Source organism: Nannobrachium achirus (genome assembly GCF_963921795.1).
Source record: "Nannobrachium achirus genome assembly, chromosome: 7".
Lineage (NCBI taxonomy): Eukaryota > Metazoa > Chordata > Actinopteri > Myctophiformes > Myctophidae > Nannobrachium > Nannobrachium achirus.
Window position 1 is genome coordinate 18,737,002 of NC_137816.1, and position 14,226 is coordinate 18,751,227.

Below are 14,226 nucleotides of genomic sequence, written 5' to 3' on the forward strand. Positions count from 1 at the left end.
TCAGTTCTATTCTATTTGGATGCTACATTATATGGACAATATGGACGATATGGACAAAATCTAAATCTTGCGACCAATAAACAGTTTAAACACTATTTTTCAGCTATTCAAAAATAGTAGATCTACAACCTTTCAACTGTGTTGTGGGCTTGTAGATTGTTTATTTGTGCTACATTTTTGAAAGCATAACATTTGGTTTTAAGAGATTAGAAACAGAAAAGGACAACATATTATATTACAATCCAAAATCTCAGAACATGATCTAGTCTCACATCACAGTATCGATATAATATGGATATTCTGCCCAGCCCTACTTTAGTGTACTTTACCAACCATCATTTGGACGTGCTATTCCATTCAAAAATGCCAGCTGGCAGATGAAACGATGAAAGTAGCTGGGTCAACGCATGCATTGTGCAGGGCTGTGTGCGTATGAATGGATCCCTAAGAGGAGCGGGTTGCCAGTTTGGCTCAGATTGAAGCTGTCTTCACCTGTCGGGTCAGTGCTCCGATCCCAGAGCGGGTCAGAACTCAACCTGGTTCCTGTTAAAAGGGAACCACTGGAGGGCTGGACAGGGGGGAAGAAAATTGGCGTAGCACACCGCTGGCCGAGAGCAGAGGAAAGAGGCCCTTCTCTACTCCCCTGGAGGGCTGTGAGGCTGAGCCAAGGTCACGCACACACACACTCCAATGTTTATGAGCTCATATGCACTCAGAAGTCGGCATGACAATGTGCGAGTGTGCACACGCGCACACACACAGACACACACACACACACACACACACACACACACACAGACATACACACACACACACATGCAGAAATGTTTATGAGCTCATGATATGCACTCAGATGTAGGCGTGTGAACAAGCTCACACACACACGCATGCATGCATGCACCAGGATCCTTCTGAGATTACACTGGACACGGACACACGCATGCATCATGGACACACACACACACACACACACAAAAATGCATTTAAATATGCACTTTATGTGTGTGTGTGTGTGTGTGTGTGTGTGTGTGTGTGTGTGTGTGTGTGTGTGTGTGTGTGTGTGTGTGTGTGTGTGTGTGTGTGTGTGTGTGTGTGTGTGTGTGTGAATCTCAGCAGGATCCTGGTAACAGCAGTGCTGGAGAGAGAGAGAGGTTGATCATGTGAAAAACCAAAGACAACAGACAACAGTAATTGGACGAGAGCCAACATCTGGTCCAACAGACACACAACAGCTGTCTGCTGTCCTCTGGTAGGACTCATATTTAACCTTCATTTATCCAGGGAATCATAGTACATCCACTGTCTTCTACTGTTGGAATCATAGTACATCCACTGTCTTCTACTGTTGGAATCATAGTACATCCACTGTCTTCTACTGTTGGAATCATAGTACATCCACTGTCTTCTACTGTTGGCCACTGGGAGCTGCCCAGTTTGACCACGCTGTTCTACTGTTGGACAATAGGAGCTGCACAACTCCCAGCTCCCCAATACGGTCAAATTATAACTAATAAGAATACATCTGTTTATGGTTTTAGTGGCTGAGACTTCTCTGTAACCGAACGGCTGTGGGTTTGACTGACATAAGGGCGGAAGTATCGCTAAACAGCCGTGTTGTCATGTCCAAATGTCTGTGAGCAAAATAGTGAAGTTCACCTGCTCACTTATGGCAAGTCTCTGGTTAGGATTGTCATATAAATTACTTGCATGTAAAATGTAATCCGTCATACCATTAAGAGAAAAGGCTTGTTAGCAAAGTTGTCACAAGTACTTAAAGATGAATAAAATGCTATCAGAGTCCAACAGAGAAATAATTTGGGGGGGGGGCGCCCGCTGGCCTACCGGTCCAGGCGCCTGATACTGACAGCGTGTCGCGGCCGGGTTTGAGTCCTGATCCCAATGACCTTTGATGCGTGTCACTCCGCATCTCTCTCCCCATTTCCTGTCAGTTTACTGTACAATCAATAAAGGCATAAAAGCCCCAAAACAAATCTTTGAAAAAAAAAAAGAAGAAGAGAGAACTGATTCAACAGTGGGACAGCAGCTGACTTGCTATCTGTCTACCTGACTATTAGTTGGCAGTCTATTTATCTATTGATTGATTGATTGATTGAAGAATTTATTCGATGTTTGCATAGGAAAAGGTACAGTTTCATGACAGCAGTTAACTGGTACCAGGTTGTTTTACTCATATAACATTGAATGACAGATAAAACACAGTACTACAGAGAAAATAAGAAAAGCCGTTGTAAAAAAACACAATGAAAAAATAAATGGGCTTTTAAGCCGTGACATCATTTTGTAGGCAGAGGAGAACTCTGCCCCCAGAGCATTTTCTGTCCCTCGCTATTTCAACAGATCCGAGACAAAAATAACGACTAAAGTATAATTCTAGCACTTTCCTTTCAACAACAAAGAGAAGAAAAATGTGTAAATAGTAAAAATTGTAAAAAGATTCACGGAAACTGGGGGCAGAAATTCTCCTCTGCCTACAAAATGATGTCATACTTAAAGGAGTAGTTCACCCCCAAAATGACTTTTTTTCTATTGATTACTCATGCCATGGAGAGTAGAGTTCAATAATATTTTTAGTTTTTTGTCACATTCCTAAGACATAAATGTGATAACAATACATTTACCCCCATTCATTTCGGATGGTGACCCGTTTCGAAACGGGTCACCATCCGGAATCAATGGGGGTAAATTTACTCAAATCAAATTTTTGTCTTAGGAATGTGACAAAAACCAAAAAATATTATTGAACTCTACTCTCCATGGCATGAGTAATCAATAGAAAAAAAGTCATTTGGGGGGTGAACTACTCCTTTAACAGCCCCATAGAAAGGTCAGGGGGAGGAAGGTTAGGCTTACTGTTACCAGTTGGAGTAGCAGCCGTTTAAAAGTAAAGTATGGATTTACACTCCTTTAGGGCCTTTGGTAGGGCGTTCCACAGTTCTTCAGTCTTAGAGGGTTAAATATACACCCCATATTCCCAATTACAATGATGATCAATTATTTATTTGGATCAAAGGTGTCTCATTATATCAGTCAGATGTATTCATTTTCATTTTTTTTATCACGTCCTCTTTGCATCCATTTCTCCTTCTCTCAAACTATTTGTTTTTCTATTAGCAGGCAGACATGCTGATAATGATTGGTTGCTATTACAGCTGATCATATTGAATATCCAATCACCACAGAATAGCTTCTACTGTTTCAAAGTTTATCAGATTAATATAAATTAAAATGCTAGATTTATAACAAGATTATCACTTATATCCTACTATTTCACTCACTGATAGACCTACATATTATATAAAACACAGCATTGTGTATGCTGGCGTTCATGTTTCTAGGCCTATGTATTTTTTTTCTTTTTTTACTTTATTGTCAAGAAAGCCCTAAAACAATAGCTGATACTGCACAAAAAATACAGGAAATGTTAACTTGATCAAATATGTCAACTCAATTAGTCATTACTGTAAATAATACTGACTTTTTAAGAAAGATGAATTGATGTTGTAGGCCAGGCTATCAGCGCCTCCTATCGACCGCAGTAATTACTGTAGTGTGGACGGTCTTGTAGAAGCTGTCAGTTTTCAGTTACGTTTCTATTCGTCATTGTTTTGGTAAAAGGAAGAATCTGTTGCCATTCAAATGCTACAGTATGTGTGTAGAAACTACAAATATAGCCTACTATAGAAAATGAAAAATTAACAATCTTTGGATAAATTGGCATGTTAACATAAAACACTCAATCCACGACACCACTCAGATAAAACGGGCTCTTTTATTACAATAACAATAATTCAGTTTTGTGTGTGACGTGTGTGTCTGTGTGTGTATACATATTTTACAATTAAAAAGTGGTTTGAACACATCTGTAGGCTATGATAGCTTGTAAAAAGTGCTTTTCCTTGCTGTTTTAGGCATATCCTAAATCTTTTTCTATATGAATTCAGAATACAGGAAAGAATTAAGAGTTCAAATGGAGACAGAGTATGGTTCAAAAGGCACTGAAAATACGGTGTTGCTGTCAGACGGAGAGATATAGAGAAAGGGGGGAGCTAAAACAGTGGTTCTCAAACTTTTTCATGTTGAGGACCCCCAAATTGACACTTATTAGCCCGTGACCCCCATTTGAAAAAATATGCCAGGGACCCCCGTAAGAGAAGATTTTAACAGCTCTAGAAGTGATTCCCAACCATTTTAATTTCAAGGACCCCCACTTTGACATGCGTTAGGCTATGGACCCTCATTTAATGGCTCTGAGACAGTTTATAATTATTGTAAAATCAATGTTAATTTAACTCTGAGAGGGTACAAATGGAACCAAATTGACCCAATAAGGGTCCTATTTGGTTCCTAACTATCATTATGGGTACCCCCTGGAACTCCCTCAAGGACCTCTGGGGGTCCCCGGACCCCACTTTGAGAACCAATGCCTTAAAAAAAATAGTAAAATCAACACAGGATGGCAGAACATTGCATAGGAACCCTTTTCACATTTTATCCATTATTACACATAAATAGGCTACAAGCTAGAAAGCGTCGTACAATGAGAGGCATTCTTTAATTCAGTACCCACATGGTAAATTCTTTTAAAAATACAATGTGCTTCATTTGGTCGCATTTTGACGACATATAGTGCATACAATAAACTGCTTATGAAGCAGGTATACCACAGTATAAATTCCAGTCCTTTACTTTGGCATATAGTTCGGTCCAACACAAACCTCAACCTGTGAATGCAAGCACGCACAGCACCACACACACAACAGTATACTGTAGCTTGGAATATGGACTTTATGTTGGAGGGACAAACAATGGCAAGATATTCATGCGTTTTTTCTCTGCAAAGAAAAATATATAGCCTATATATAGACTATATAAATATTATATATATATATAAACATATAGAATATGGGGCAAGCAGTGTGCATTTTATATAGCTCTATAAGACAATGCGTAAAATCTAACAAAGGAGAGGAATATCGAGATGGTAACTTGATAAAACACATAAGACTAGTGATTCTTGTACCAACCATGCCCTACCTTAGCTGCACTCAGATCGGTGTGTGTGTGTGTGTGTGTGTGTGTGTGTGTGTGTGTGTGTGTGTGTGTGTGTGTGTGTGTGTGTGTGTGTGTGTGTGTGTGTGTGTGTGTGTGTGTGTTTTGTTTGTATTTTGCGTGACGACGCACACAGTCTTTAGACAAAAAGGCACAAAAACCACAGAGAGCCCACATCAGTCCAGACGGAGGGGAATGAGCTTATCGTTTTTCTTTAAAGGCACATGTATAAACCTCAGCTGCCTGGCCTTTCCGCACGTCACTGTCAACTGGTTCACAATCTGTCACTTGAGAGTCAAACCGTAAATGATCCAGCGGTCCCCACTGTATAAAGTCTGTTTCTTTAGAAGAAAGTCCAGCGGTACAATATTACAGTCAGTATAGTCCAGTGGCTCCGGGGCAGCTCAGTTGCCCATGGGCTTGAAGGAGCCATCGGGCAGCTGTCTGAAGATGCCCCGTAACGTGTCCAGCTCTCGGGTCAGGTGTTCCACCCTCTTGCGGAGTCTCTCGTTGTCCGAGGCGAGCTCGATCACCTTGTGCTGCGTCTCTACGTTGCGCAGCTTGGCTTTGTCCCTGCTCTTCCTCACCGCCACGTTGTTCCTCTCCCTCCTCATTCGGTACTCGGGGCTGTTCTTGTCGACGTGTTTCTTCTTTCCCCCTCGTTCCCGTTCCCGTTCCCGGTCACCGCCACCCATCATCTTCATGGAGGCTCCGCCCGGCGTGCCCGGCATCCCGTTCTGCTGCTGGTGCGGGTGGTGGTGCTGCTGCTGGTGGTGGTGGTGGGGACTCGGTACCGGGGTGGGCGGAGGGGTGGGGTGACCCGGCTGGAGGTGCATGGTGGTCTGGGCACAGTGCGCGATCTGGTACTGCAGGTGCGGTAGGTGCTGCGAGTGGTGCTGCGGGTGGTGGTGGTAGGTGGGAGGCAGAGAGTGACCCATGTCCTCCTCGTCCCGGGGCTCCTGCTTGATGGCCACTGGTCTGATCCGACTCGACGGGTTCTGGTCGTAGATAGGCTCGAGTTTGGACGAGTCCAGGTAGCCGTTGGCCATGTACGCGCCCTGGCCCTGCTGCGCGCTCAGCGGCGCGCCCCCGGAGACGCCGTGCGAGTAGTCGTACTCTCCTCCGTTCATTAACTTGAGCTTGTCCTGCTTGGAGGCGCTGTGGTGGAACAGGTCGGCCAGGAACTCGTCGTTGAAGGCGGCCGGGTCGATGTAGGCGCTGATGTCGATGGAGTTCTCGTTCTCGCAGATGTCCGCGAGGTCGTTGGCGAGCGCCGGGTCCTTGTAGCAGTACGAGCCGGGCTGGTTGTGGTTGTGGGCGGACAGGCTGGTGAGCATCGGCCGAGGAGCGACCTCGTACAGGTTGGCGTGCTCCATGGAGTATCTAAAACCCGCCAGACATGGTGAGGAGCTCCGGGAATCCAGCTTGCTGCCGATACCGGGGCGAAGCCGCTCTGGCACGGTTAAAAAAAATATATATAGGCTATTTGAATATCACAAGTTACAAAATGACAAGGAACACGGGTTCCAGTCTCTGTTCGGCAGTGAAAAGCGGCAAAAAGCAACAGGTTTACTCAGATGAGTTGGTCCCTGACAGCTCTGACACGGGCTGTGCTCAGTTCAATGTGAGTTGTTGGTTAGATCGTTTAAAGTGGCGATAGCCAGAGCACTATAAGACGCTCTCTCAGCTGTCAAACAGGCTCAGCTGTATTTATACCTCAGGCTGGGGTGGAGAGGGGGGCGGGCAGTCGGGTACGTCCCAATCCAATACCACTGACTGGAGGTAGACATTTGTGTGTAGATTATTCAAGTGTGGTGATAAGATTTAGGTCCTTGTATCACGATCACGAAGCCTTTTCGTTTACGTTTAGTTAAAAAAATGCAGAAACAGACATCAGTAGCCTAATATTGTAATGCATATGAGTGCATGTCTTGTCCTTCATTTAAAAGTCTGATAATTCTGCAACTCATATGTGGATTGTGGAGGGTGTATATGTAGACCTATATATATATATATATATATATATATATATACATATATATATATATATATATATATATATATATATATAAAATAGTGATGATGTGTCAGATTATTAATTTTGTCTGCAGATTTGACACGTTTGACTTCCAATTAGGCTACTACCACGGACAGACAGACAGACAGACAGACAGACACAGCCTGGGAGCTTCAGTCTGCCAGCCAGGGAGATAGGCCTACTAGGCTGATAATGAAGTGGTCCTGAGAAGCGAGTAGGGGTCCATCTCTCCCTCCAGCTGAGACAAGCTCCCTGCGGGTCGCTATCGGGAAAACGTTACGCACGTTTACGCGCGATAACGGCGCGTCGTGAGTGGTGTTGTAAATTGAAAGAAATGCCCCGCGGTGAACGCACAGATGCAGATAGTCCTATCAATTTCAGTGGGTATGTAACCTACAATTATACACATAAATTATAGGCTACCTTAATTTATAAAATAGGCGTAGTGAATCGAGAATAAGTGGAATATTCACTTGCGTAGCGTATGGTATAACTGCATGGTCTAACCTTCTATTTAGCCTACACAGTGGTTTTCAACCAGTGGTCCGGGGACCACTGGTCCCTAGCTAAATGGTGGAGAGTTGGTAACCAAATGGACCCTTTATTGTAGATCTTTAACCCTTGAGAGTACGGGGTTTCATTTTACGCTCTCAAGAGTTAAATTATTGATAAACTTCTGCATTACTTAATTTGTGAGTGTATGGTTTTGGTTCGTTAGAAATTGGTGCACCTTTATGCAGCACTGCCAGTGCCCACTGACAGCACCATAGGACAGCACACGTGCATAAAGTAACAAGCTAAGAGGAGGAATACTACGCCACAGGTTGGACGAGCATGTTAGCCACTATGAATGGGCTAACATCGCCCTCTATCGTTAAGGAACGGAAACAATCGACTGACCAGAGAGAAGAAAAGCATAAAAGTAGCCTAACAGACAAAAAGAGAGAAAGACAGAGATATTTGTGGACAGAGAAGCATACCAACAGATGCAAACAGAAAGAGAGAGACGAGGTGAGATATAGAGGGGTGTTCCTCCTGACCACATTATTTCTACACGTGCTCCATGAGTCAGAGTTAAGCAGCCTGCTAACCCTTGTCCCATTATTACTGTTTAACCCTCTACCGCCTACAGAGCCCGCACACCAACACTCATTACCAACACAATGTATGGGAGGCAGATAACTCCCTGCAGCTACTTGTTTTACAGTTATGTACACTATTGTGCAATATCATCCATGCATCTCAGCAATTAAGTGCTCAGTAGACAACTGACTGAGCCCATAGGCGACTGCATGACAGTGCCACATTGATCAGACTGATCACTACTAGGCGTACTACTCCTCATACACTGACTGGAAGCTTACACTAAGGTGCTCAATATTTAATATTTGTAAGATTTTTATTGAAGGCCCCTTGAGATGCAGCATCTCACAGGGACCCATAATATAAAATATTATACAAATACCATGCATTTTAAAATGGCATCTTCATCAGCTTACCCAATATTAAAGTGGTGACTTTGGCCTGCTGCTTAAGTATTGTGTAATGAATGATGTACAATCTACAGTTTAAATATACATATAATAATCTATGTCTAATCTAGACCTATATTGTCTTACTATGTTCTGTTAATGGTAGGTTCTGGAACTTCTGGGTATAGAAGTCGGACTGAAGCTATCTACAGTATGTCTATACTCTCTGAGAGTAGGCTATGTTGTAATGTATAATGTGCCGTTAGAATGTTCTGTGTCCATCTGAGCAGTAGTCTGGTTTTGCTACAGTAATTGTTGGGTATCAATCACTACATCACAATCTAAAGCACATTTCTTGTATGAACCTCATACTTGGAAAGTGTTTCTGATTGTGATTTAGTGGTAAATGAAACTTAAGTTTAGAACTTTGTGATATGAAGCTGTATTATATAAATTCATGGCAGATGGACATTATTCTGATCACTGCCTGCCTGGTGTAATGGCAAACCCATTCCTAGTTCAAGTACCGGTATCAGATTTCAATTCAATTCTTCTATTGGGCACACATGTCCTCTCTGACTATACACGTCACTGCCAGCTTCAGCACAGAGCCCAACCTCCTGTTACATTGCTTATGGCAGTGGTCTCTTCGTGCCATGGCCCCCCAAATTGATACGTATTTGGCCATAAACCCTTTCATCTGAAAATGAAAATGTTTAGTTTCAGGGACCCCCCAGAAGAGAATATTTGTGTTCAGAAATTCAAAATTATTATTATAAATACATACAATACATACTCCCCCCCTTTTTTCTTCAAATTTTCAAAAATAGCAGCTTGCATACAAGCTCGCAGCACTGTGAGCTTGTAGATTTGTGAATCGCCAACTACTTTAGCTGGGGACCCCCCTGAACTCCCCCAAGGACCACTGGGAGACCCTACTCTGAGAACCAATGTAAGCCAAAATAAGCCTTATGGTGGCGTGGATTGAAAATGTTATAGGCTATGTATACTCGTATAGTCTGTATGTAGCACAATATCTTGAGTTGCTCAGAATTACTGTATATTCAATAGAGATATGAAAGGTATTCTTATTTAATTGTAATCTTTCAACATTGAAAGATTGAAACATTACTAAAATTCCATTACCCACTATATAATGATTTGCCATTATGAAATAATCTACTGTATGTCAAGGAACCAGCCTTGATTCACATGCCTATGGACCTCCATTTGTGTATAAACTGTTCCAGAGATCTCATTCTAAGAACTCTAGTTTTAGATGTGATATACTACACGGCTGGAGAACAAAAATCTGTCCCGTGGAAAGGGGGTGTAGATGATTTGTAGTGTCAGCTACTGTACAGATGGAGCTCTTTAAAATGTATCACTTTTCCCCTGCGTTTGCACTGCAGCACCTGGGCTAGTGTTCAGCTCGTTCTGGTACATTGATGGGCTACAGTAAACTCTTATGACTTCTAAACAACACAAATTTGAGAGATCTTTAAGTCAAATGGGACCGTCCTTTAACAAAAGTCTTGTCACAGGCTCTTCTGCGTACAGTATCCCCTATACAGGCTGGTTGTTATAAGAGTGGAGTGTGCGTGCAGTGTACGTAACAGCATACATCCATGCTCAACATTTAAACGTCCTCAAAAAGGTAAAACATAAAAAAACACTACCATTAGTTGTCCCAATAGTAAGGCCTATAATAAGAAAACATAATTCAAACTCAGAGAAAAGAAGAACATCATAACAATATTTGGTGCATAATCTGACTAATCCTGCTGCTAACCCTTTTGTAGAAGCCAACCATCGATTACTTCATTAAGATAATATAGTATTGGCATTGAGAAGGTAGTCCAGAGGACAGGAAGATGTATAATTTGTTAGGGAGACCCACTGGATTTATTTTCTTAAAGGCGCCTAGGACTCCGAAGTCCTAGGCGCCCAGGTGAGATTCCAGCTCAGCATTGTGTCGAAGTGTCCACCCTAGATGGGTGAAGCTGAACACTGAAGTTCCCCGGTGGGATGTGTATCAAAACAATTATAATAACAAATAAATACAAAATAAAACACTTTACTTAAAGGCTGGGTCTATAATGTTTATAATTATTAATTATGCATAACTTATAACAAGGTTTCTGAACTAATATAAGGGCTGGTCATAATGCATTATAATCTCAGCGGGACAGCACATTATAACTACAATACAAAGTTATAAAGTGCCTTCTAAAGACACTTTATAACTGACTGTATGTTAGTTATAATGTGATGAGGGGTCTGCCTTTATTTTTGATAGTACAGTGGACAGGAAACGGGGAATGAGAATCAGGGAGTGACACGCAGCAAATCCACCACCAGGCTTGGAAATCGTACCCGGTTCAGTGGGGACACGCTGTCAGACATTAAAACATAATGTTGTACGCAAATTAACCACTTGGTCATCGGCACCCCAGAAATAGTGCTTCTTTGATGGACACTGATTGTTGGATCCGTGGATTTAACCAAGGCTAATTAAAAACTGACTGTAATGAGAACACCCCAATGAACTCTATACAAGCTATAAGCATTGTTTGAATTGTATGCCACAAACCTTGATGAAGCCAGCATGCCTGGTGAAATGTTGGCTTTTGTTGTTAATTATTGTAAAGTAAACTGCAAGGAATCTAAGATTCACCCATATTTCTTTTGTGGGCTACAAAATTTGTAGCCCAGTAGGCGTCTTGCCCCTCTTGATCTATAGAGCTCCCACCTGATTACTTTACTGCCTCTGAGTCTGAAGCAGCTTGGGTATGTAATGGGCTGTCAAAGAACCTGGCCGAGTACAAAATAACATAATAACAGATACCAGCCTTCTGGAGATAGTGGGCTAATTAGCAGTGGTGAGATGCAGTGGTGTGCAGTTTACTCAAGTACTGTACAATTTTGAGGTATTTTCCCACTACAATCATTTGAAAACTTTAGTTACTAATTACTTTGTATATTTAGATTATTACAAAATAATTGCATCACGGCCGCAACCCCCAAAATAATCATATTTTAACTTGATTTAACTTTAATTTGCTTGATTCAGTATTTAGATATTTTATGTAAACTAGCCCTTACCCGTTCAAAGATATGAGCTCCGAAATGATGTGCAGTGTGTGGATTATGGGATGTGCACTGTGCACACAGTATATGAGGGATGGAAAGTAACTTTAACTGGTGCTTGCATGCTAATATGTAGGAGCATCAATGTAAGAAATACCCGTTCCATTTAACGGCTACAGAGATACTGTGTACCGATCTGCATGATTTTGGACAACATCTGTAACAGGGCCAGAACCCCCCCCCCCCGCCCCCGTGTGTGTGTGTGTGTGTGTGGGTTTGTGTGTGATTGTGCATGGCCTGAACAACAGCGCCCCTCCCTTAACATGTGTGGTCACAAAAGGTACTGTAGGCTAAATAGATATAGATACACCATAAAAATGCTATTATACAGCATACGATTTGTGAAAGTGACAAACGGGCTTCACAGTTATGTCAGGTGTGTTCATATGCTGATGGTGATGCGATTTCAGATCAATTGCTCCAGCCACTGAGGAGAAACGCTGAGACAGACAGACAGACAGACACTCACTCAGACATTCGCAAAATTATAGTATAGATGTTATCAGGCCCAAGGCCTCTCCCCATACACACCCATTGTAACTTCAAACTCCATTTTAACCATAGATAGATTCATTAAAAACACCAATTATTTTTTTTCTGGTGACTCATAATACCCTCCTAATACGTGAGCAGGCCGTGTTATTTCAATAACTTTTTACATTTATTTTTAATAATTCTTTGGGAAAATGGAAAAAAAAATGAAAAAAGTTATCGAAAAAATAACAATGAATCTATCATGGTGCCAATGAGCTCTGCATGCCACACAGGGTGTGCATGGGGAGAGGCCCTTGGCCTGGACGGCCTGATAACATTTACATCAAATATCTAAATATTGAATCAAGCAAATTAAAATCTGTTCGGGGTGTTCATAAAAGCTTGATTAGACGATAAAATGACCAAACGTTTTTTTGAAAGTGAAATATTCCTTTAAGTAAAACATTTGAGTACTTCTTCCATCACGGATGAATTGTGGAGGAAGGATGGTGGCGACATGAAACCCCCCGCATGTCAGCCTTCTGCCAGAGGCCACCACCTAATGGCACAAATAAAATGTATGTTAACATCACGTGTTTTTGAATCAGAATTCTCCCACTGTGTGTCATTATCATAGTTCGTAATTAAGGACATTTTATCAGATATCTGCCAACTAAATCGTTATAAGAAATGTCTTCACCAATGCATGCGTTCTAAGGGTGTGTAATGTAATGTACTAAAAGGTTGAAATTCAACTCCCGGGGGAAACCTCATAAGAATTGCTCAAAGTTGGGTTACCGATGACTGATTTTTGGACTTGAGTAACTTTTGTTTTACACAGTATGATTCATTCATGCTCAATAGTGACCTGGGCTGAATTATGGTCTAACTCTCCACTATTAAAAAAAAAAAATGCATCATAATGCATCATAATAGCTTGTGCTCTTCTCAGCCGTATGCTCAAAAAAAGGAAAAACCTTTCCCTCATACAAACATGTAAACACTTCAACTTGCCCGCATGCGTCCAATTCTCTTCTCACAAAGACACTTCCATGCCAGGGACCCACGTGGCACAGAGCACTGAAATATCTACTTCCTATTAGCTCAATATCCAAATCAAAACCTGTGCATTATAAAGGACTGGCACAGAAGTGATCCTATCAAACATTCCATATTCCAATAAGGAATAAATGAACATTCCATATTCCAATGTAAAAACTCCACTAGCCCCATATAGAACCTCACCCGTCGCTGCATACTGTTGTGCTCCGAGATGAGGTCCTATAAAGGTATCCCAGGGCTGGTGTGGAACGCATCCATGTTGAGTTAGAAATTGTATCCAAAAAGTAAAGGTAGTTCCACGCTCCCAGACTATGGTTTTCCATCCCACAGTACATAAAACATGCACCACGGCGTTGGGAAAACGGTTTAAATCGCTTATTTAGTAGTCTCGCGTGGCCAGACTGTTGCCTATCGCGATTTGCAAATGCTCCCTGGCTACGCGAGACTACAGTACTGGCAACTGTTCCGGTTGAAACATTACAAAACTAACGATTTAAGCAGTTGTTTCATGCCGTGGTTCATGTTTTATGTACCGTGGGCTCCCCGAACCAATATTATTTAAGTTCGGGGGGAGTCCATTCATACTTTCTTAACGGCTAGTGCCAAAGTTGCTTGTACATATTGGAGGTCCATGGCATGACAACGGAACACTAGCAAAGTTGTGTTTAAGCTCTTCTTTTCTCTTTAAAACGGTCGGCGACTAGCGAGACACGCAGCAAAGCTGTGTGTGTGTGTGTGTGTTGTGTGTGTGTGTGTGTGTGTGTGTGTGTGTGTGTGTGTGTGTGTGTGTGTGTGTGTGTGTGTGTGTGTGTGTGTGTGTCGCACGCCTCCCAGTCCATCACTCTCGTCTCCAGCCAGAGCGAGAACCAGCTGACAATGTATCCGCTCTGCGACACTCAATACACGGCCACACAAGCATTTGAAAGTCGGCGTGTCTCCCTCCCAAACGACCGCTGTTTC

At 42.2% G+C, this 14,226-nt stretch overlaps 1 protein-coding gene across 1 annotated transcript; it reads right to left on the reverse strand.

Annotated features, from left to right (window-relative positions):
* Window positions 1-4,190: 4,190 nt before the first annotated feature.
* cebpa (CCAAT enhancer binding protein alpha) lies at window positions 4,191-6,739 on the reverse strand. Its single transcript, XM_080729593.1, has one exon. The coding sequence runs from the start codon at window positions 6,444-6,446 to the stop codon at window positions 5,475-5,477; it is 972 nt and encodes a 323-aa protein (XP_080585719.1). The 5' UTR covers window positions 6,447-6,739; the 3' UTR covers window positions 4,191-5,474.
* Between the last annotated feature and the right edge of the window lie 7,487 nt (window positions 6,740-14,226).

Excerpts from the sequence above, each read along its gene's own strand:
- cebpa (XM_080729593.1), bottom strand. The coding sequence starts at position 6,446 with ATGGAGCACGCCAACCTGTACGAGGTCGCTCCTCGGCCGATGCTCACC.